The sequence below is a fragment of the Vicia villosa genome, unplaced genomic scaffold (genome assembly GCF_029867415.1).
Source record: "Vicia villosa cultivar HV-30 ecotype Madison, WI unplaced genomic scaffold, Vvil1.0 ctg.003272F_1_1, whole genome shotgun sequence".
Lineage (NCBI taxonomy): Eukaryota > Viridiplantae > Streptophyta > Magnoliopsida > Fabales > Fabaceae > Vicia > Vicia villosa.
Genome location: NW_026706160.1, coordinates 8,001 through 29,689, shown reverse-complemented (window position 1 = coordinate 29,689; position 21,689 = coordinate 8,001). Strand labels below are relative to the sequence as shown.

At 35.0% G+C, this 21,689-nt stretch overlaps 1 protein-coding gene across 3 annotated transcripts; it reads right to left on the bottom strand.

Moving 5' to 3' along the window:
• Positions 1-3,426: 3,426 nt before the first annotated feature.
• Positions 3,427-11,295, bottom strand: LOC131640697 (uncharacterized). Of its 3 annotated transcripts, none has more exons than XM_058911079.1 (11): positions 11,160-11,295; positions 10,698-10,848; positions 10,531-10,579; positions 8,972-9,078; positions 8,619-8,664; positions 8,165-8,299; positions 7,952-8,041; positions 7,724-7,846; positions 7,553-7,636; positions 7,229-7,293; positions 3,427-4,088 (listed from the first exon to the last, which is right to left on the bottom strand). In XM_058911079.1, exons 2-11 carry the CDS (start codon positions 10,796-10,798, stop codon positions 3,896-3,898), a joined length of 993 nt encoding a protein of 330 aa, XP_058767062.1. In that variant the 5' UTR covers positions 10,799-10,848; positions 11,160-11,295; the 3' UTR covers positions 3,427-3,895. The 3 variants fall into 3 exon arrangements, with proteins under 3 accessions (XP_058767062.1, XP_058767063.1, XP_058767064.1); XM_058911080.1 differs by having other exon boundaries at positions 11,151-11,285; XM_058911081.1 differs by lacking the exon at positions 11,160-11,295 and adding an exon at positions 10,922-11,144.
• Between the last annotated feature and the right edge of the window lie 10,394 nt (positions 11,296-21,689).

Below are 21,689 nucleotides of genomic sequence, written 5' to 3'. Positions count from 1 at the left end.
GCTCAGAAGCACTTCAAGGTCAGAAGACAAGAAGATGCTCTGCACCAAGCTGTTTGAATCTGATGATATTCAAACGTTGTTAACACAAACATCAAATCAGAAGCAAGTACTAGCTGGCAGGCTACGCTGATTGACAAAAGAAATGTTGAAAGCTATTAAAGGCAACATCAGTAGACACAGCAAAAGCAAGGCTCGAGGTAGTTGACAAAAGAGTGAAACATTAAATGCAATGTTGTACAGAATACGCAAAGCATTAAATGATCCCAACGGTCATCTTCTTTAACGCCTATAAATATGAAGTTCTGATGAGAAGCAAGGTTACGAACTTTGAACATAACACTCGATTCAAAAATGCTGAAACGCTGTTCAAATCAAAAGCTCTCAACTTCATCTTCAACCTCACTACATTGCTGTTGTAATACATTAGTGAGATTAAGCTTAAACTTAAGAGAAAATCACAGTTCTGATAATAGCTTTATTAGAAGCATTGTAACTCTTAGAATTTGTTTACATTAATTTGTAAGAACTAGAGTGATCAGGTTGTTGATCAGAATACTCTAGAAAGTCTTAGAGGGTATCTAAGCAGATTGTTCCTAGAGTGATCAGGTTGTGATCAGTATACTCTAGAAGACTTAGAAGTTGTCTAAGTGGAAAACCATTGTAATCTCGTGTGATTAGTGGATTAAATCCTCAGGTGAGGTAAATCACTCCAAGGGGGTGGACTGGAGTAGTTTAGTTAACAACGAACCAGGATAAAAATCATTGTGCAAATTGTTTTTATCTTACAAGTTTTAAAGCTACACTTATTCAAACCCCCCCCCCCCCCCCCCCCCCCCCCCCCCCCCGCCTTTCTAAGTGTTTTTCTATCCTTCAGATAAATCATCTAAAGACATCATAAAATTATTATTGATTCTTTTACCTTTGAGTTTTATCTCATGAGTGACTTCATCTTCAATCAAGCATTCATATTTGATGAAACTTGATTTTGAAGCCTTTGTCACAAAGTTGACTTATGCTTAGAAGATTATGCTTTAGTCATTCAACATAAAGTACATCTTCAATAGTTGTGAAAGGTGGTGCTCCAACTTTTCCAATGTCAAGAATTTTTCCTTTGTTGTTGTCCCCATAAGTGACATAACCCTTGGCCTTAAGCACTAGATTTGAAAATCTGCTTATGTCTCTCGTCATATGCTTCGAGCAACCACTATCAAAATACTAAAGATTTGTAGTGGTCTTCAAGCACGCCTACAAAAAAAAATTAAGTTTTGTTAGGTAAACAACGTGCCTTGGGTCATTCATAATTAGTTTCTTTTTTTACCCACACATAATGCCCAGTTTCCACAGTAAAATTTCTTACATAGCAAGTATTAGGTATGTGACCAATAATACCATAATAAAAACATGTAAGAACAAAATTATTTCTATATCTAGGAACATAAGATTTCTTAATAGGAAATATCTTCTTAGGATGATGATGAACTTTTGTGCTTTATTCACTTTCTCTTTGTTGGATTGGTCACTTGCCTTAACAAAGATAGTTTCACTAGTATTTGGTTTATCAAATTTAGAATAATCAAGTCCACTTTTATCATTGGAATGTATTTGTTGACTAAGGACATTGTCGAATCCAATTTATCCTTTTTCATATCTTTCAAAAACTCTTTTTAATTGGACAATTTGAAAAGAAAGTGAATCACACTCTTTGCATGTAAAATTATATTTTTCTTTGTCAACATAATATTTTTTTTCGACTTCAAAATCTTTTTACATGGTGTCAATCTCTTCAAGAGATTAAATTTGTTTCTTTTGTGTTGACGCCGTTTTATACAGAATTTTACATTCATTGAGTAATTCAATAGAACCTTGTGCATCATCATTATAAAAAGATATTTCATTACTATCCTCTTCTTCTTCATCATCGAAATTGTGTGATGCCATCAATGCAAAATTTACGCATTCTTTACTTTTCGAATCAGATAATAAACTTGCTTCATTATCATTCCATGCAATCTAGACTCTTTTAGGCTTTGACTCATTTCTTCTTTTGAAACTACTTTTTTTTTGGGAAGTTTTCAGTCCGTCTTTATATGTCCATGTTTCCCATATCATAGAAAGTAACACTTTGTGTTGATATAGAGGCTTCTTTCTTATTAAAAACTTTATTCTTTTTCACAAAGTTAGAATTCTCATTATTACCAAACCATTTGCCTAATTTTTTTATAAGAAGCATGAAGTTCTCTTCTTCTGAAGAGTCCTCCTTTTCTACTTCTTTTGAATCAACCTTTAAAGTGATACCTTTGGATTTCTTATCTTGATTCTCATGCTTTTCTAATCTTCCAAGTTCCATATAATATTCTTGAGGTTTTCTAAACAACATTGCAGACGTCATAATGGACAGGCTTTTCTTTTTTAATATCATCATTACTTTTGGTTTCGACGAAAAAGTATGAAATGGATACAGGAAAAAAAGTGGGTACATACAAATACAACAATGAAATATTACACAAATTTCATAGTTTTTACTATTTACAGTCATTATTCAAGAGAGATGTGTGAGCAATGTTTTAAAAACCGGACCGGACCGGCCGGTCAGACCGGTCGAACCGGAAACCAGTCAGGTAACCGGTCTGGTTCAATAGTCAGATCGGGTATGCCATCAAACCGGTGGGAATCGGTGAAAACCGAGAAAACCAGGAAAACCGGCGGTTTAATTGCTTTTTTTTTTTGTTTTTTTTAACTTTTTTTTTAACTTTTTTTTAAAAAAATTTTTTAAACTTTTTTTTTTGACATTTCTTTTAAACTTTTTTTTTAATATATTTAGTAGTGTATTACTTAAATAGCATTCTCACATAGTTTTTTAGTGACAAATTAAAAACTTTATTGTCTATTTGTTATATTTGCTAATAAATTTTCTTAAATAGCATAAACATATTGAATTTTATTTGATTTTCTTTTTAGGAGGATCCTATTTTGAATTAAATTTGGTACACATTGGAGTTATTTTGTTATAAATTATTCAATTAAATTATGTTGTAATTAGACTTTATTTGCAATTAGACTTTGTAATTTTTTACTATTTTGTTATGTATAATACCTTTGTTTAAAATTTGAATTTAAGTTATGAAATTGTGAATTTATGATATGATATTATTAAAAAATTTAAAAGCTAGTTATATTTTTTTAGAGACTGAATCATCCGGTTCGACCAGTTTTATACCTATATAATGACAGGTCTATTCAACCGAGTTATCCGATTTAATCCGGTTTAATCCGATTTGGTCGTGCAATTCGACCAGTGACACAGTGGTTCGACCGATAAACCAGTGACCCCGTACCCTCACTGGTTCGATGACCGGTCCGGTTTTTAAAACACTGTGTGAGTAAGTGTGGGAAAAGAATGTGAGAAATGCAAGTTAACAAATGGGATTACAAAACTAATAAACCCGTTGATCAATCATTTAATGTCAATGTATGACACAATTAGCAACCCAAAAGAAAATCCTGCAGATTGTTTTAAGAACAAAATACACCAATCCCGGTCCGATTACATGTTTTGTAATACATCCCACAGACAATGATGAGTAAAAAAACATCGAAATAACTCACCAATGTAAGCTATTCTCTTTCAAATGGGCACCTAAGGAATGAAATGTTTTCTGGGGAGTGTTAACTATGTAAGAAATAACAATAGTAAATGGTATAATTATGAATTGTTGAATACTTTTTATCTAGTAAAAAAACAAAAAGGGAAAAAAAACAAAGCATTCATGACCCCATCCTGAAGTGCATAATCCAGAAAGTTATGACTAGACCTACAAACTTTAAATTTATCATTAACATGTCACTCTGTGGATAGGAAAATGCCAATTTTCTTCCCAATATTGATCATTGAAGCTCAGGTGGAATTGGAGATTCTCCATATACCAATCCTGTACCCTACGGACATTAGCAGAAGCTCCCAAACCATGTTTGGTATACTAAGAAGATTCACTTTGGATCCTGGAATCTCAGACCAAATTACAGAAATTTCTAAAATTGGGATCTGAAACCACTTGCACAAAAAGACCAATTCAACATCAAAGCACCACCTGCAGAGAATGACAAAGGCTATTAAAGAAAAGTATAAAGCTTTCAGCACATATAATTCTTTTTTTTCTAAGAGTTGTATACATGTGTATGCATGCATTATCTTCCAGAAATCAAAACATTATTCATTATTTATGACTTTCTAGTTCGTGTCCATTATACTTCTTTTTTTTCTAAGAGTTGTATACATGTGGTGCTTGTATTAGTCTATTTGAATCCACCAAAAAAATGTATGAGCCTTACAGAACCAAAGGTTGAAGAGTTAAAAAAAACCCTACAAGATAAAAGAATCAGATCAGATCATTTCCTTCACGACGTTCTATTTTTCATGTTCTTTCAAGCAAGTTATAGAAAAAACGAGCGACAGCACAGCGTACTTTTATCATAATAGATTTAGGTAGTCAATCCCAGATAGCAGCCCCGAACGCCGTCCCCAAGAAAAGAAGAGAGAGAGAACACGGGGAAAAAGAAATGAGTTAAAGAAATAAGAAAAAGGAAGATGAAGGTTGAAGGAGGATAAACAAACTGCAGAGAGAACGACAAGCTTGAAGCCTTGAAACAGTTTACAACTCCAAACGAAAGCAAATAGCCCAAATTACCCTTGAAATGTTTTTATTTTAAGGGTTAAATTTTGATTTTTCAAGTGAAAAATAAAAAAGTGGCCCAGAATCCGATCCAGGCCAAGACCCGCGAAAACCCTAGGAGCGCCTGCGACCCTATTCCGCACCACCACCAGCCTTCCCACTGCAAACAGCCTCCTCTCCGCCACGAAAGCGGCACTCTAGGCCGCTATTGACTACTACCTAGTAATAGACACGATTTTACTAAAGAGGCTTTACAAGAAAAATTATACCAAATAATAGAGGAAAGCACGGGGGCCAATTTTATAGTGCAGATATAATATGTAAAGGAGAAAACTTAGATATAATTCCTTGTGTGGTTTATATTATTTTCCAATGAAAACATGACAAGTGTATAATTTCCTCCTTCACATATGCAATTTTCTCCTATTTTCACTCACTAAATGATATTTAAATACACTTGTCATATTTTCATTGGAAAATAGTATAAACCACACCTAAGGACTTGTAGTTAAGTTTTTTCCATATCTAAATTCACGAGAGTGATTAGCTTCTATTTTTCTGTCTATTTACTAGAAGACTACGTACAGGAAATTAGAGTACAACAATGTTGACATATGTAGATGAGGAACTCTGCCCAACAACAATCAAGCTCTGTCCTACTAAGTGGGGTCAGCTTCATGGATCAAGCTATGTTGTTAATCTCGGAATGCGGCGCGGCGCGGTCAACCTCAAAATGGGAGCGGCGCGGAAATCGGGTGCGACGCGGACGCTATTTTAGTGATGCGGTCACTAAAAAATAAGTATTTTAATAGCACATATATATATTATATTAAGAATCTAAAAAAATAAATATTTTAATAGCACTTATAGCATTATTTATTTATTTTTAAGAGAATTAAGTATAATTATTTATTATTATTGTTTAGTTCAAAAAACCATATTACTATATTTTTATAATCATAGGTGTATACAGCTGGTACATTGGAAAGAGTTTCTTCTTTTTCTGACTTTACAACCACTCTCAACATTATTTTACATTATTTTATTATTTAAATAGTTACTGATGAATCACCCACTTATATCATATTATTATTCTTTCTGTGAGTCACCCCCACCTCATCTTTCTCCACTACATCATCTCATCTTCTTCTCCATGACTTCTTCTTCTCCACGACTTCTGCTTCTCCACCACTTCGTCTTCTCATCCATCTTCTTCTCCACCACTTCGTCTCTCATCCATCTTCTTCTCCACCACTCCGTCTCTCCCCCATCTTCTAGCGTTTGAAAATAATGGTTTTGTGGATCTGACCCGACCTGAATTGAGACTACAGCAAAAGCGGCGCTTTTGGCCGCATCAGATCCGCTCCGCAACCCGCGATAGCGGCCGCTTTGGACCGCTTTGGGCCGCTTCACCCTAACGCGCTTAACCGGTATGACCGGAAGCGGCCGTCTCGTTTTTTCCGCTTCGCGCCGCGATAGCGGCCGCACCAGCCGCGATTAACAACATAGGGATCAAGATAAGCTATAATGATCGATCAAAGACCATTTTTCTATTCAACTCGTCAATCTCGAGATCTTAATAGTTTCTCTTAGGCTTTGTTTGGGAGTTTGGAGGGGAGGGCTTCCGAAAACGAATTTTAAAAAAAATATAGAAAAATATTTGACATTTTTTGAAAAAATGATTTTATATAGAATGATAAAAGAGTGTTTATTATTAATATATTTTTAAAACAAAATTTTGGAAAATTTAGCCTTCCGAAACTCTTTCAATATAAATTTTGAGTTCCCCCAAATTAGGGGTTTTTTTTTAGTTATGAATAAAAGCAATTACCCCCTATTTATTCTAAACACAAACACTCCAAATTAATGAAACATAAATGCTCTTAATAATATAATAATTCTAGTAATTACCCCCTAATTCTCCTAATAATTTGATAAAAGTTATAAAACTGAAAGGTCTAACAGGAACTCTGCCCAACAGTGTGAATAAAAGAGAGAAAAAGGGGATTCTTCAACAGATCTCTAAGTTGATTAAAGCATAGAATCCTGCTAAATCAACAACTTGCCATGGAGTTAATGCTTAACATGAAAGCCCTTTTGATTGGGAATATTTTAACAATGCAGTTTAAAGATAATGGTGAGAGATCTTATGACGAGTCAAAATTTGCTCTTCCTTTTCTGGATAATAAAATGCTTGTTTTTCGATAATATCAAATAGTTCTTAGCAAATAATTAAGGTCTAAATACAAGATATCTAATAAACCCAAAGAATTATGTGTTCAAATTTCCTTCATATATTTAGAGTATTGTAAATAAATTTGTTCGCTTCCATATTAGAACCTTTGGAGTGTGGACAGGAGCATAGGCTAATGATACAACAAATAAGACAGAATAAAAATGAAGAAAAGTAGAGATTACCACACAAGAGGTAAAGATTGTCCGAACAAGTTACGGACATGATAAGGCAAGAAAAATCGGTTTTCTATTATTACTCAGTTTTGAAGTAGTTTCAACATTCAATAAATTATTGCAGTCTATAAAGTGCTCAGAAAAATCACCTTTTCAAGCGGACATTTGAAAAGAGTTTCCTAGCTGCAGCCCTAGTAAACATCTTGAAACCACACTGTGAATGTACAAAGTCAATATCAAACACAATAAAAACCAAAATGAAATATACATGCACAAGCAAAAGCATAGAAGCAGCGAATAAAACAGAAAATCAACACATATTCATGTTACAACAACGCCTAGCATAGCTTTGATGACTTAGTATGCATGCAAAAGCTTTTGCAAAAAATAGCACGTATGAAAAACTAGTATTCCAACCATCTGGGTACTGAAATCAGAATGCAAGGTCACAAATTAATGAAGTAGGCAATTACCTGTGTATCACGAATTCCAGGACCAGCAGCCAATAAAACCACAAGATGGAACCCCTTCATTAAAAAATTGCGGTACCACTTCCTCTGCAGATGTTAAGCAAGGTTATTCAACCCTGATGACGTATACACATGGCAACAAGAAAACAAAGAATGGAGAAGGCTGTGCTTAACTGTAGCCAAAGCTTTCTCCTCTAGATGAGCTCGTGAACCAAATACAACAACAGGTGTATCAGATATTCTAAAGCTAGGATCACTACCACTTGAATCTCCATCCTTTTTAGCAACAGCTCGAATCTGACAGAAATACAGTAGACAATCCATATAAACATCTGCAACTAGAAATATAAAGTAAAATAGCTATATATCTGTAAAAACTGCACATCATAACATTCCATTAACCTGATTTTCAAGTTTTTCTAGGTCAGTGATCTTGGTTGCTCCATCAGCATCAAGCATGAGAAGTAATTCACCGCGTGAGTGCAACATTCCCTGTAATACCATGCTTTCAAGGATTGAAGAAAGCCTTAATTAATTTAATGATGATTCACAACCATAATGTGACAACTATTCAATAAGTGTACATTTTAAAAGACTATTTTAAATTCGACTTACTTTTCTGATGGCTTCTCCCTTGCCATGATTTCTTCCAAGAAGGATGACCCTTACCTTGTCTACTGTGTATTTCCTAACAAATTCGAAAGCTACTCTTTTAGTCCCATCTACACTTCCATCATCAATAATTACAACCTGCTCGATTGACCATTGATTAAGAGATCAACAAAGTGTAACCATGGAAAGATGTGAAGTACAAACATATTAAAATAAAGTATGTAAGGCAAGGAGGTTAAAATGGATATTGATAGTAATTTCAATTTAATTTAGTAAAGTTTATGAGTGAACTATAGCCTATTTTATGCATGTCCAAATTTTTTTTTGAAAGATCAATATATAATGTTTCACATGGTATAATATATAGTTTTCTTTATAACCATACAATAGGTCCTTATTCTCAAGACAATGAGCTAGATTCTTATACAACATTCCAAGAGAATGGAACTGGAAGTACCTCATATGAAAAAGAAGGATCCTTTGAAGCACGATGTTGCAGATAACTACAATGCAAAACGGCAAAAGCATGAGTAAAAATATTCTTATCATAACAACAAACAATAAATGCTATACTACTCCACAAGATCAGCAGTTATGTCACAAGTTTATGTACGAAGTATAGCCCATTGAAATAAATGGGGCCATACAAAAGTGTACATAAATTTAAATTTATATAACTATTACAAGCTTGGCTTTTCTCTTTTGTTGACTGCATACTATGGTTGTTTCAACTTTTTTCCTCAAGGAATGGAAAGTCAAACATGTTATTTACATCTTGATATAATCAGAAAGGGATATACTATGACTTACACCATAGTTTCCTCAAGTGCACTGGGAAGTCTATGTTCCTCGTTAAATGCAGGAATTATCAACGAAATATACTTTGAGGCAGGATCAACAACATGTGGGCAAGGTACCTAAATAAAAAATAATTAAATCAGTGATCAGTTAAAGCTAATTCATGACTGGGGCCTATCCTCAAAAAACTATGCATTAACTTGATTGATAAATTGATAACTAAAAATAAAAAATAATATTTTTATACATATTTAGGGTAGACTTTTGATTCCCATAAAAAAAAAAGGTAGACTTTTGATAATTTGATATTCACAATGAAGGCTAAATGTGCACAATGTGCTGAATTTGGGATGTTTTTGGGTAAAATGTGAATAAAGATGCATGTGAAATACACTAACGATGAAGATCCTTCCTCTAGAAGTTGGGATTGAAAGTAGATTACAAAAGTATAAATTAAATATAGGCCATATGAAAGAGTAATATATGCGAAAATGGATAAGCTCAAATGCTAAAGGAGATAGTTAGATTCATTTTGAAGCCTAGTTTTAAAATGAAAAAAGTGAAGAACAACTAACTTAAATTTCTGAGTTAATTTAAGATACAGAAACTTTAGCTTCACGACACGGATGATATGCAAATTAACTTATGACATAGCAGTAAATCATTCCTTAATCATTCTCATGAAGTGTGTCTATCTGCCACTTTAAGATATATCTTTCTTTTTTTTTATAAATCAACCTTGTATTTTTACTTTCATTAGACCGAGTCCAGCCATATTAAGAGCATATATAAACACAACCAAACTAACAAGTAGCTAGCCATACATAATAATTGTATAGAAATACTCTTACTTATCGATTGGGTAGTGATTTTATTAGATTGTAATATCTATGCTTGATTATGTAGTTATCTCATGATAGGAAACATAGGTTAAGAAATGTTTCCACTTTCAATTGAACCTATAACATTCAATCACTACAAGTTGTAGAATTAGCAACAAAGTCACAATTTTACTTTTCCAAATTCACTTGTGGAAAGACAAAAATAAACCATTTATAAGAGGACTCCCCAAAAGTCGATCCAACTAGATTAGAACCCTTAGGCTCTGTCTATGAGTTTGAAGGGGAAGGGAGGGGAAGACTTTCGAAGAAAGAGAGAAGGTAAGAGATATGAGCGGAAGGATATTCTCCCAGCTTGAATAGGGGAATTTGCTTTTCTTCTTAATACAAATTCCCTCTAAATTGAGAAACTTACAAATTGTATTGAAAGATGACTCTGAAGGATTTAGGTAAATTATTACTCAAATTAAATCTATGTTGTTAAAATATTTTCAAACTTAAAAATATATTAACTATAATCATTCATTTATCATTCTTCACAAAAGCACTTACTCAAGTAATGTGAAAAATGTCTCTAATTTTATCCTTACTCCTCCAAAGCCCTAACTTTCCCCACCCTCCAAACTCGCAAAAAAAATCCTAACAAACTCTCCTCTCCCTCACCAAAGAAACAAATGTAGATTTAACAAAAAAAACTCGCATAATCACATAAGCTCTAAAACAAATATTTACCTGTTTCAACGAATTAGGATCCTCAAAAATCGCCGGAACTTCAATGTGCCTTCACAATAATCAAAATCAAAACATCAAAACAAACAATCACACACTCCATATCAACACACAACATTTTCTTTTCATCACATATATAAAAGATTAGATGAATAAAAATAAGTACATACTCATGATTATTTCTTCTTCTATATGCTTCAACGAAGATTACAAACACAAACCCTAAAACCAAAATCACAGCTAACGTGACAATTAAACACAGAAGCTCCATTCCTTTTCACTTCTATATGAGATGCAGTCGCTATTCCTAGAATCTTCCCCCTGTTATGAAACAAACAGAATTCACACAAATTGTTCACGGTAAACAAACAACATCATATATAGTAGATCTAACTCTAAGTCGTTAATCGGCCAATTGCGGCAGATCGCGGCGGTGCGGAGAGGAGTGGCCGCTGGATGCTACAGTGATGTCAGGTGAGTCGCCGTGACAGCTGACTCAGATGCATTAACACGGCGCGTGTAGCTACCGCGGCGGAGTTTCGCGGCCACTACAGTGAATTTTTTTTGGAGAAAAAAAAACTGAACAGAGAAGGCTGGTAGAAAGAGAAGAGATGAAATTTTACAGTACGGACCAGCGGCGTGGTTGAATTACAGTGGCGGCTGCATATTTTGCTGGGTTAGACGGAAAGGAAGATGTCAAACTTTGAAAAGTTGCACGATGAAATAAAAATAAAGTTTTTAATAAAATTGAAAAATCATAAATATAATAGAAAAATAAAGTCTTAATTATTAATGAGTGTATTCAATATGTATTAATAGTTTAAAGAATTACAATTGCATCCAATCAATGTTTTAAAAATTGGACCGGTCATCAAACCGGTGAGGGTACTGGGTTACTGGTTCATCGGTCAAACCACTGGGTCACTGGTCGAACCGCATGACCAAACCGGATAAAACCGGATTTAACCTATCATTATAATAAAATATATTGGTATAAAACCGGTTGAACCGAATCATTCAGTCTCTAAAAAAATTATAACTAGCACTTAAAAGTTGATCCATTATAACTAGCTCTTAAAAATCACAAATTCAGAAGTTGTACATTAGGTGCTGAAAATACTAATAATCCATATAGTTTAAGGCTCTTAAAAAGCACAAATATAGTTTGCTCAGCACTTAAAAATCACAAATTTAGTGCAAATTTAAACATAAGTATTACACATAACAAAGTAGTACAAATTACAAAGTCTAATTGCAAGATAAACTAATTGAGTACTTTAGAACCAAAACACTCAAATATCTATTAAATTTAGTTCCAAGGAGGTAAAATTATCTCAATGTTGGGATCTCCTTCAATATCAAAACCATCTCCGACAAAATCAATCGCATTTGCAACATCTTCCCCATCAATGATATCATTACTTTGGTTGTTTTCTCCGGAGTTAAGTGGTGCATCTCCCTCAACATCAACCCCATCCAAATTTAATTCATCTATAAAAACATCAATTTAAAGAGTTTAGAAATTGACATATTTTAAGAAATTAAAATAACATAATTGTAATCACAAAAATCAATACCATACCAATATCATTTGAAATAGGTTGGATTGTCATACTAGCAAGATCTTTGCGTAGCGCTTCCACCTCCTTAATGGTCAAGAATGGTGGGGAATCCTCCAACATCCAATTAGAATGATCACCAAGTGTTTCAAAATTAATAGGATCATAATTTTGTTTCTTCTTGGTTCTACAAATCATTAACGGCAATGTCAAACATAGAACCAAATAAACTTAACAAATCTAACAATAATATACATTCTTAACAAACCAAGAAATATCACATATTCTTAAATATAGAACCATAAAATATTCTTAATAAACCAAACAAAATCATATATTCTTAACTATAGAACCAATATTCTTATGTCATCAAGAGAAGAACAAAATAGTCTTGTTTATAAACCAAACAAACCAAACAATAGCATATTTCTCAACTATAAAACAATATCATATATTCTTAACCATAGAACCAATATTCTTATGTCATCAAGACAAAAACAAAATAGTCTTGTTTATAAACCAAACAAACCAAACAATAACATATTTCTTAACTATAAAACGGTATCATATATTCTTAACTATAGAACCAATATTCATGTCATCAAGTATCGAAACAATAGCATATAAAGCATAATAAGTGCAATACCTGTTTTGTAGCCGTAAATTGTAACGAACATAAACGAGATCGTTAAGCTTTTGATGCTCCAACCTATTTCTCTATTTTGAATGAATATGTTCAAACACACTCCAATTTCGTTCACAACCAGGTGCACTACAAGTTTGACTCAAAATTCGAATAGCCAGCTTTTGCAAATTCGGCGCTTCGGTTCCATAAGTGTCCCACCATTGATCTAGAATAATGCATGTGAAAAAAATTAGAAAACATTTTAAAATACATATTGACATTGTACTAAAAATCTAAAATGCTTAAAGTTTATCATTTAATTTTACCTCGCAAAACTTCATCTCGGTTTTCTACTATTGTTGTCCTTCCAAAACTACCTTCACAATTTTTGAATGAAGTCATCTCAGCAGTTAATTTAGATCGTAAGTCCTTACTATCATAAGCATACTTTTTAGTGACATCCAAAAGGCCTTGGGTGGTGGACTTGTTGTTTTTCATATTCCGGACCAAATCTACAAGATGGATTTAACCAATAACCAGCAGAATGGAGATTTTTCCGAAGTTATGCATCCCAACGGTTATCCAAAATCTTCAAATAAGGCTCTACTTTCAACTTATTTCTTTTAAACCTCTTCTCAATCTCCTCTCTTGCTTTATACATAGCTCGATAGAGATATCCCATAGCCGGCTTATCATCACTATCAACAATACGCAACACACACACACAAAAGGTTCTGTAATTTTCTCTATGTCAGCACATTTAGACCAACAGCTTGAGTCTAAGACTTGTTCCACAAATTGCTTTGCCTTGACACCTTTGGACTAAGTTGTGGTTGTCCACTCTTTGGATGTTACCATGGCTCTTAGTGCATCTTTATAAGACAGAATACTTTGCAATGCAATGAAATTAGTAGCAAATCGGGTTGGAGTAGGACGGAGTATTTCTCTTCCACCTGCATTTTGTCTCATCAAATACAATGCAAAACAATAATTATATATGTATTTGGTCATTTTTGAAGCATGTGACACTGCCTCACTTACTTTATCCAATTTCCACATGTCTTGCAACATCAAATTAATACAATGTGCTACGCAAGGAGACTAAAACAACTTATGAAACTTCTTTTCCAACAACTTTCCAGCAACAACATAATTTGCAGCATTATCTGTAACAATTTGAACAACATTTTCCGGTCCAACATACAACACTACTTCCTTCAAAAGCTTAAACAATGTTTCTGCCGTTTTAGAAGCACCTGAGGCATCAACAGACTTTATGAAAACAGTTCCTTTGGGGTAATAAACTAGAAAGTTGATAAGAGTTCTCCTACAACGATCAGTCCACCCATCTGCCATAAGAGTACAATCTGTATCCTTCCAAATAGAACGATATTGCTCTATCTTCACGTCATCAACCCATTATGTATCGTGTGGTACCCAATCTAACACAGGTCCTTCAGCCCAGAAGCTGCCATGACATCCTGGAACCACGACTCGGTAGGCTGCACGAGAGAGGCAATCTTCCGACCGTGGTTGTAAAACTTCAAGGGATCCCTATCCTAAAATTTTCCAAAGAAAACACTGTCAATAATAAGCAAAGTTATAAATAATTAATCAGAAACTGAGGACAAAAAGTAATAAGTAATAAGTTTAAGAAATTTTACCTCTTTGTTCCAAATATGTCTGGCTGAAGATCAGCATACCCTGTCAACAGGGATAAATCTGAACGACCCCTTGGGTAGCCCACTGGCTCCTCACGCGCATCAGCCTCCTCGTGCAGCTCAGGAGGTGGCACTGGAGATCTAGCAACAGCCGGAGGTGGCACAGGAGTAGAATAAGTGTCTCGGCAACGTCTGCGGGCGGAGCGCGTTTGTGAGTATCCCTCACCATCATCTCGAGGCCTCCGGGATGAGATAGTAGATATGGAAGGCCCCTTGGCTGGGACGGATGTAACATGTACCTCTGCTACAACGGATGTATCAGGTGCATCTGCTAGAACGGCAGATCCATCTGTCACCTGTGATAGCATCTGCATCCGTGCACGTCACACAAAGGCATGTTGTGCAGTCCTCACAGATATATTGCAGTCTGGATGGTCGGCCATAATGTTTGCATTGTATTATAAATAAAATCGAGTTAGATACAATTTAGTTATTTAAAAGAAAAGGAAAAAACAAATTTACAACCGTAGATGCAAATACGGAACTCTTCCGTAGATGTATCTACGGAACAAGCTAATATTTCAAAAAACAGGGTTTGTCCGTAGGTGCATTTACAGAACTACCTGACGTTTCATTTGTTTCGTAGATGCACCTATAGAACATTGTGAAACTCTAACGATGCAGCAATGGCGTCTGTTACTGTTTCAGAGGCTTAAAACCCCATTTTAGGGGTTTGATCGTCCGTTTTACACATCAAAATACCTACATTGTCTCTAAACTTAGTTTCTAAAACTATCCAATCATTTCTACACCTAAAAATTGAATTTTAACTCTATTACGAAAAAAGTGGGTTGATGACGTGAAGATACAGATAGAGCAATATCGTTCTATTTGGAAGGATACAGGTTGTACTCTTGTGGCAGATGGGTGGACTGATCGTTGTAGGAGAACTCTTATCAACTTTTAAGTTTATTTCCCCAAAGGAACTGTTTTCATAAAGTCTGTTGATGCCTCAGGTGCTTCTAAAACTGCAGAAACATTGTGTAAGCTTCTAAAGGAAGTAGTGTTGTATGTTGGACCGGAAAATGTTGTTCAAATTGTTACAGATAATGCTGCAAATTATGTTGCTATTGGAAAGTTGTTGGAAAAGGAGTTTCCTAAGTTGTTTTGGTCTCCCTGCGCAGCACATTGTATTAATTTGATGTTGCAAGACATGGGGAAATTGGATGAAGTAAGTGAGTCAGTGTCACATGCTTCAAAAATTACCAAATACATATATAATCATTGTTTTGCATTGTATTTGATGAGACAAAATACAGGTGGAAGAGAAATACTCCGTCCTGCTCCAACCCGCTTTGCTACTAATTTCATTGCATTGCAAAGTATTCTGTCTTATAAAGATGTACTAAGAGCCATGGTAACAACCAAATAGTGGACAACCACAACGTATTCCAAAGATGTCAAGGCAAAGCAATTTATGGAACAAGTCATAGACTCAAGCTTTTGGTTTAAATGTGTTGACATAGTGAAAATTACATAACCTCTTGTACGTGTGTTGCATATTGTTGATAGTGAAGATAAGCCGGCTATGGGATATCTCTATCGAGCTATGCATAAAGCAAGAGAGGAGATTGAGAAGGGGTTTAGAAGAAATAAGTTGAAAGTAGAGCCTTATTTGAAGATCTTGGATAACCGTTGGGATGCACAACTTCGAAAAAATCTCCATGCTACTGGTTATTGGTTAAATCCATCTTATAGATTTGGTTCGTAATATGAAAAAAAACAAGTCCACCACCCAAGGCCTTTTGGATGTCATTGAAAAGTATGCTTATGATAGTAAGGACTTGCGATCTAAAGTAACCGCTGAGATGACTTCATTCAAAAATTGTGAAGGTAGTTTTGGAAGGACAACAGCAGTAGAAAATCGAGATGAAGTATTGCCAGGTAAAATTAAATGATAAACTTTAACCGAAAAATGTTGTTCAAATTGTTACAGATGATGCTGCAAATTATGTTGTTGTTGGAAAAGAAGTTTCCTAAGTTGTTTTGGTCTCCTTACGTAGCACATTGTATTAATTTGATGTTGCAAGACATGGGGAAATTGGATGAAGTAAGTGAGTCAGTGTCACATGCTTCAAAAATTACCAAATACATATATAGTCATTGTTTTGCATTGTATTTGATGAGACAAAATACAGGTGGAAGAGAAATACTCCGTCCTGCTCCAACCCGCTTTGCTACTAATTTCATTGCATTGCAAAGTATTCTGTCTTATAAAGATGCACAAAGAGCCATGGTAACAACCAAAGAGTGGACAACCACAACGTATTCCAAAGATGTCAAGGCAAAACAATTTATGGAACAAGTCTTAGACTCAAGCTTTTGGTTTAAATGTGCTGACATAGTGAAAATTACAGAACCTCTTGTACGTGTGTTGCGTATTGTTAATAGTGAAGATAAGCCGACTATGGGATATCTCTATCGAGCTATGCATAAAGCAAGAGAGGAGATTGAGAAGGGGTTTAGAAGAAATAAGTTGAAAGTAGAGCCTTATTTGAAGATCTTGGATAACCGTTGGGATGCACAACTTCTGAAAAATCTCCATGCTGCTGGTTATTGGTTAAATCCATCTTATAGATTTGGTTCGTAATATGAAAAAAACAAGTCCACCACCCAAGGCCTTTTGGATGTCATTGAAAAGTATGCTTATGATAGTAAGGACTTGCGATCTAAAGTAACTGCTGAGATGACTTCATTCAAAAATTGTGAAGGTAGTTTTGGAAGGACAACAGCAGTAGAAATCCGAGATTAAGTATTGCCAGGTAAAATTAAATGATAAACTTTAACCGAAAAATGTTGTTCAAATTGTTACAGATGATGCTGCAAATTATGTTGATGTTGGAAAGTTGTTGGAAAAGAAGTTTCCTAAGTTGTTTTGGTCTCCTTACGTTGCACATTGTATTAATTTGATGTTGCAAGACATGGGGAAATTGGATGAAGTAAGTGAGGCAGTGTCACATGCTTCAAAAATTACCAAATACATATCTAATCATTGTTTTGCATTGTATTTGATGAGACAAAATACAGGTGGAAGAGAAATACTCCGTCCTGCTCAACCCCGCTTTGGTACTAATTTCATTGCATTGCAAAGTATTATGTCTTATAAAGATGCACTAAGAGCCATGGTAACAACCAAAGAGTGGACAACCACAACGTATTCCAAAGATGTCAAGGCAAAGCAATTTATGGAACAAGTCTTAGACTCAAGCTTTTGGTTTAAATGTGCTGACATAGTGAAAATTACAGAACCTCTTGTACGTGTGTTGCGTATTGTTAATAGTGAAGATAAGCCGGCTATGGGATATCTCTATCGAGCTTGTATAAAGCAAGAGAGGAGATTGAGAAGGGGTTTAGAAGAAATAAGTTGAAAGTAGAGCCTTATTTGAATATCTTGGATAACCGTTGGGATGCACAACTTCGGAAAAATCTCCATGCTGTTGGTTATTGGTTAAATCCATCTTATAGATTTGGTTCGTAATATGAAAAAAACAAGTCCACCACCCAAGGCCTTTTGGATGTCATTGAAAAGTATGCTTATGATAGTAAGGACTTGCGATCTAAAGTAACTGCTGAGATGACTTCATTCAAAAATTGTGAAGGTAGTTTTGGAAGGACAACGACAGTAGAAAACCGAGATGAAGTATTGCCAGGTAAAATTAAATGATAAACTTTAACCGAAAAATGTTGTTCAAATGGTTACAGATGATGCTGCAAATTATGTTGATGTTGGAAAGTTGTTGGAAAAGGAGTTTCCTAAGTTGTTTTGGTCTCCTTGCGCAGCACATTGTATTAATTTGATGTTGCAAGACATGGGGAAAATGGATGAAGTAAGTGAGGCAGTGTCACATGCTTCAAAAATTACCAAATAAATATATAATCATAATTTTGCATTGTATTTGATGAGACAAAATACAGGTGGAAGAGAAATACTCCGTCCTGCTCCAACCCGCTTTGCTACTAATTTCATTGCATTGCAAAGTATTCTACCTTATAAAGATGCACTAAGAGCCATGGTAACAACCAAAGAGTGGACAACCACAACGTATTCCAAAGACGTCAAGGCAAAGCAATTTATGGAACAAGTCTTAGACTCAAGCTTTTGGTTTAAATGTGCTGACATAGTGAAAATTACAGAACCTCTTGTACGTGTGTTGCGTATTATTGATAGTGAAGATAAGCCAACTATGGGATATCTCTATCGAGCTATGCATAAAGCAAGAGAGGAGATTGAGAAGGGGTTTAGAAGAAATAAGTTGAAAGTAGAGCCTTATTTGAAGATCTTGGATAACCGTTGGGATGCGCAACTTCGGAAAAATCTCCATGCTGCTGGTTATTGGTTAAATCCATCTTATAGATTTGGTTCGTAATATGAAAAAAACCAGTCCACCACCCAAGGCCTTTTGGATGTCATTGAAAAGTATGCTTATGATAGTAAGGACTTGCGATCTAAGGTAACTGTTGAGATGACTTCATTCAAAAATTGTGAAGGTAGTTTTGGAAGGACAGCGGCGGTAGAAAACCGAGATGAAGTATTTCCAGGTAAAATTAAATGATAAACTTTAACCGGAAAACGGTGTTCAAATTGTTACAAATAATGCTGCAAATTATGTTGCTGTTGGAAAGTTGTTGGAAAAGGAGTTTCCTAAGTTGTTTTGGTCTCCTTGCGCAGCACATTGTATTAATTTGATGTTGCAAGACATGGGGAAATTGGATGAAGTAAGTGAGGCAGTGTCACATGCTTCAAAAATTACCAAATACATATATATAATCATTGTTTTGCATTGTATTTGATGAGACAAAATACAGGTGGAAGAGAAATACCCCGTCCTGCTCCAACCCGCTTTGCTACTAATTTCATTTCATTGCAAAGTATTATGTCTTATAAAGATGCACTAAGAGCCATGGTAACAACCAAAGAATGGACAACCACAACGTATTCCAAAGATGTCAAGGCAAAGCAATTTATGGAACAAGTCATAGACTCAAGCTTTTGGTTTAAATGTGCTGACATAGTGAAAATTACAGAACCTCTTGTACGTGTGTTGCGTATTATTGATAGTGAAGATAAGCCGGCTATGGGATATCTCTATCGAGCTATGCATAAAGCAAGAGAGGAGATTGAGAAGGGGTTTAGAAGAAATAAGTTGAAAGTAGAGCCTTATTTGAAGATCTTGGATAACCGTTGGGAAGCACAACTTCGGAAAAATCTCCATGCTGCTGGTTATTGGTTAAATCCATCTGATAGATTTGGTTCGTAATATGAAAAAAACAAGTCCACCACCCAAGGCCTTTTGGATGTCATTGAAAAGTATGCTTATGATAGTAAGGACTTGCGATTTAAAGTAACTGCTGAGATGACTTCATTCAAAAATTGTGAAGGTAGTTTTGGAAGGACAACGGCAGTAGAAAACCGAGATGAAGTATTGCCAGGTAAAATTAAATGATAAACTTTAACCGAAAAATGTTGTTCAAATGGTTACAGATGATGCTGCAAATTATGTTGCTGTTGGAAAGTTGTTGGAAAAGGAGTTTCCTAAGTTGTTTTGGTCTCCTTGCGCATCACATTGTATTAATTTGATGTTGCAAGACATGGGGAAAATGGATGAAGTAAGTGAGGCAGTGTCACATGCTTCAAAACTTACCAAATAAATATATAATCATAATTTTGCATTGTATTTGATGAGACAAAATACAGGTGGAAGAGAAATACTCCGTCCTGCTCCAACCCGCTTTGCTACTAATTTCATTGCATTGCAAAGTATTCTACCTTATAAAGATGCACTAAGAGCCATGGTAACAACCAAAGAGTGGACAACCACAACGTATTCCAAAGACGTCAAGGCAAAGCAATTTATGGAACAAGTCTTAGACTCAAGCTTTTGGTTTAAATGTGCTGACATAGTGAAAATTACAGAACCTCTTGTACGTGTGTTGCGTATTATTGATAGTGAAGATAAGCCAACAATGGGATATCTCTATCGAGCTATGCATAAAGCAAGAGAGGAGATTGAGAAGGGGTTTAGAAGAAATAAGTTGAAAGTAGAGCCTTATTTGAAGATCTTGGATAACCGTTGGGATGCGCAACTTCGGAAAAATCTCCATGCTGCTGGTTATTGGTTAAATCCATCTTATAGATTTGGTTCGTAATATGAAAAAAACCAGTCCACCACCCAAGGCCTTTTGGATGTCATTGAAAAGTATGCTTATGATAGTAAGGACTTGCGATCTAAGGTAACTGTTGAGATGACTTCATTCAAAAATTGTGAAGGTAGTTTCGGAAGGACAGCGGCGGTAGAAAACCGAGATGAAGTATTTCCAGGTAAAATTAAATGATAAACTTTAACCGGAAAACGGTGTTCAAATTGTTACAAATAATGCTGCAAATTATGTTGCTGTTGGAAAGTTGTTGGAAAAGGAGTTTCCTAAGTTGTTTTGGTCTCCTTGCGCAGCACATTGTATTAATTTGATGTTGCAAGACATGGGGAAATTGGATGAAGTAAGTGAGGCAGTGTCACATGCTTCAAAAATTACCAAATACATATATATAATCATTGTTTTGCATTGTATTTGATGAGACAAAATACAGGTGGAAGAGAAATACCCCGTCCTGCTCCAACCCGCTTTGCTACTAATTTCATTTCATTGCAAAGTATTATGTCTTATAAAGATGCACTAAGAGCCATGGTAACAACCAAAGAATGGACAACCACAACGTATTCCAAAGATGTCAAGGCAAAGCAATTTATGGAACAAGTCATAGACTCAAGCTTTTGGTTTAAATGTGTTGACATAGTGAAAATTACAGAACCTCTTGTACGTGTGTTGCGTATTATTGATAGTGAAGATAAGCCGGCTATGGGATATCTCTATCGAGCTATGCATAAAGCAAGAGAGGAGATTGAGAAGGGGTTTAGAAGAAATAAGTTGAAAGTAGAGCCTTATTTGAAGATCTTGGATAACCGTTGGGAAGCACAACTTCGGAAAAATCTCCATGCTGCTGGTTATTGGTTAAATCCATCTTATAGATTTGGTTCGTAATATGAAAAAAACAAGTCCACCACCCAAGGCCTTTTGGATGTCATTGAAAAGTATGCTTATGATAGTAAGGACTTGCGATCTAAAGTAACTGCTGAGATGACTTCATTCAAAAATTGTGAAGGTAGTTTTGGAAGGACAACAGCAGTAGAAATCCGAGATTAAGTATTGCCAGGTAAAATTAAATAATAAACTTTAACCGAAAAATGTTGTTCAAATTGT

What these genes read in the sequence shown, in the direction of transcription:
- LOC131640697 (XM_058911079.1), bottom strand. Translation starts at nt 10,798, where the DNA reads ATGGAGCTTCTGTGTTTAATTGTCACGTTAGCTGTGATTTTGGTTTTA. An exon ending in GCACTTGAGGAAACTATGGT is followed by an intron (nt 8,665 to 8,971) that starts GTAAGTCATAGT and finishes TTTGCATTGTAG; the next exon opens with TTATCTGCAACATCGTGCTT. An exon ending in ATCCTTCTTTTTCATATGAG is followed by an intron (nt 8,300 to 8,618) that starts GTACTTCCAGTT and finishes TCAATCGAGCAG; the next exon opens with GTTGTAATTATTGATGATGG.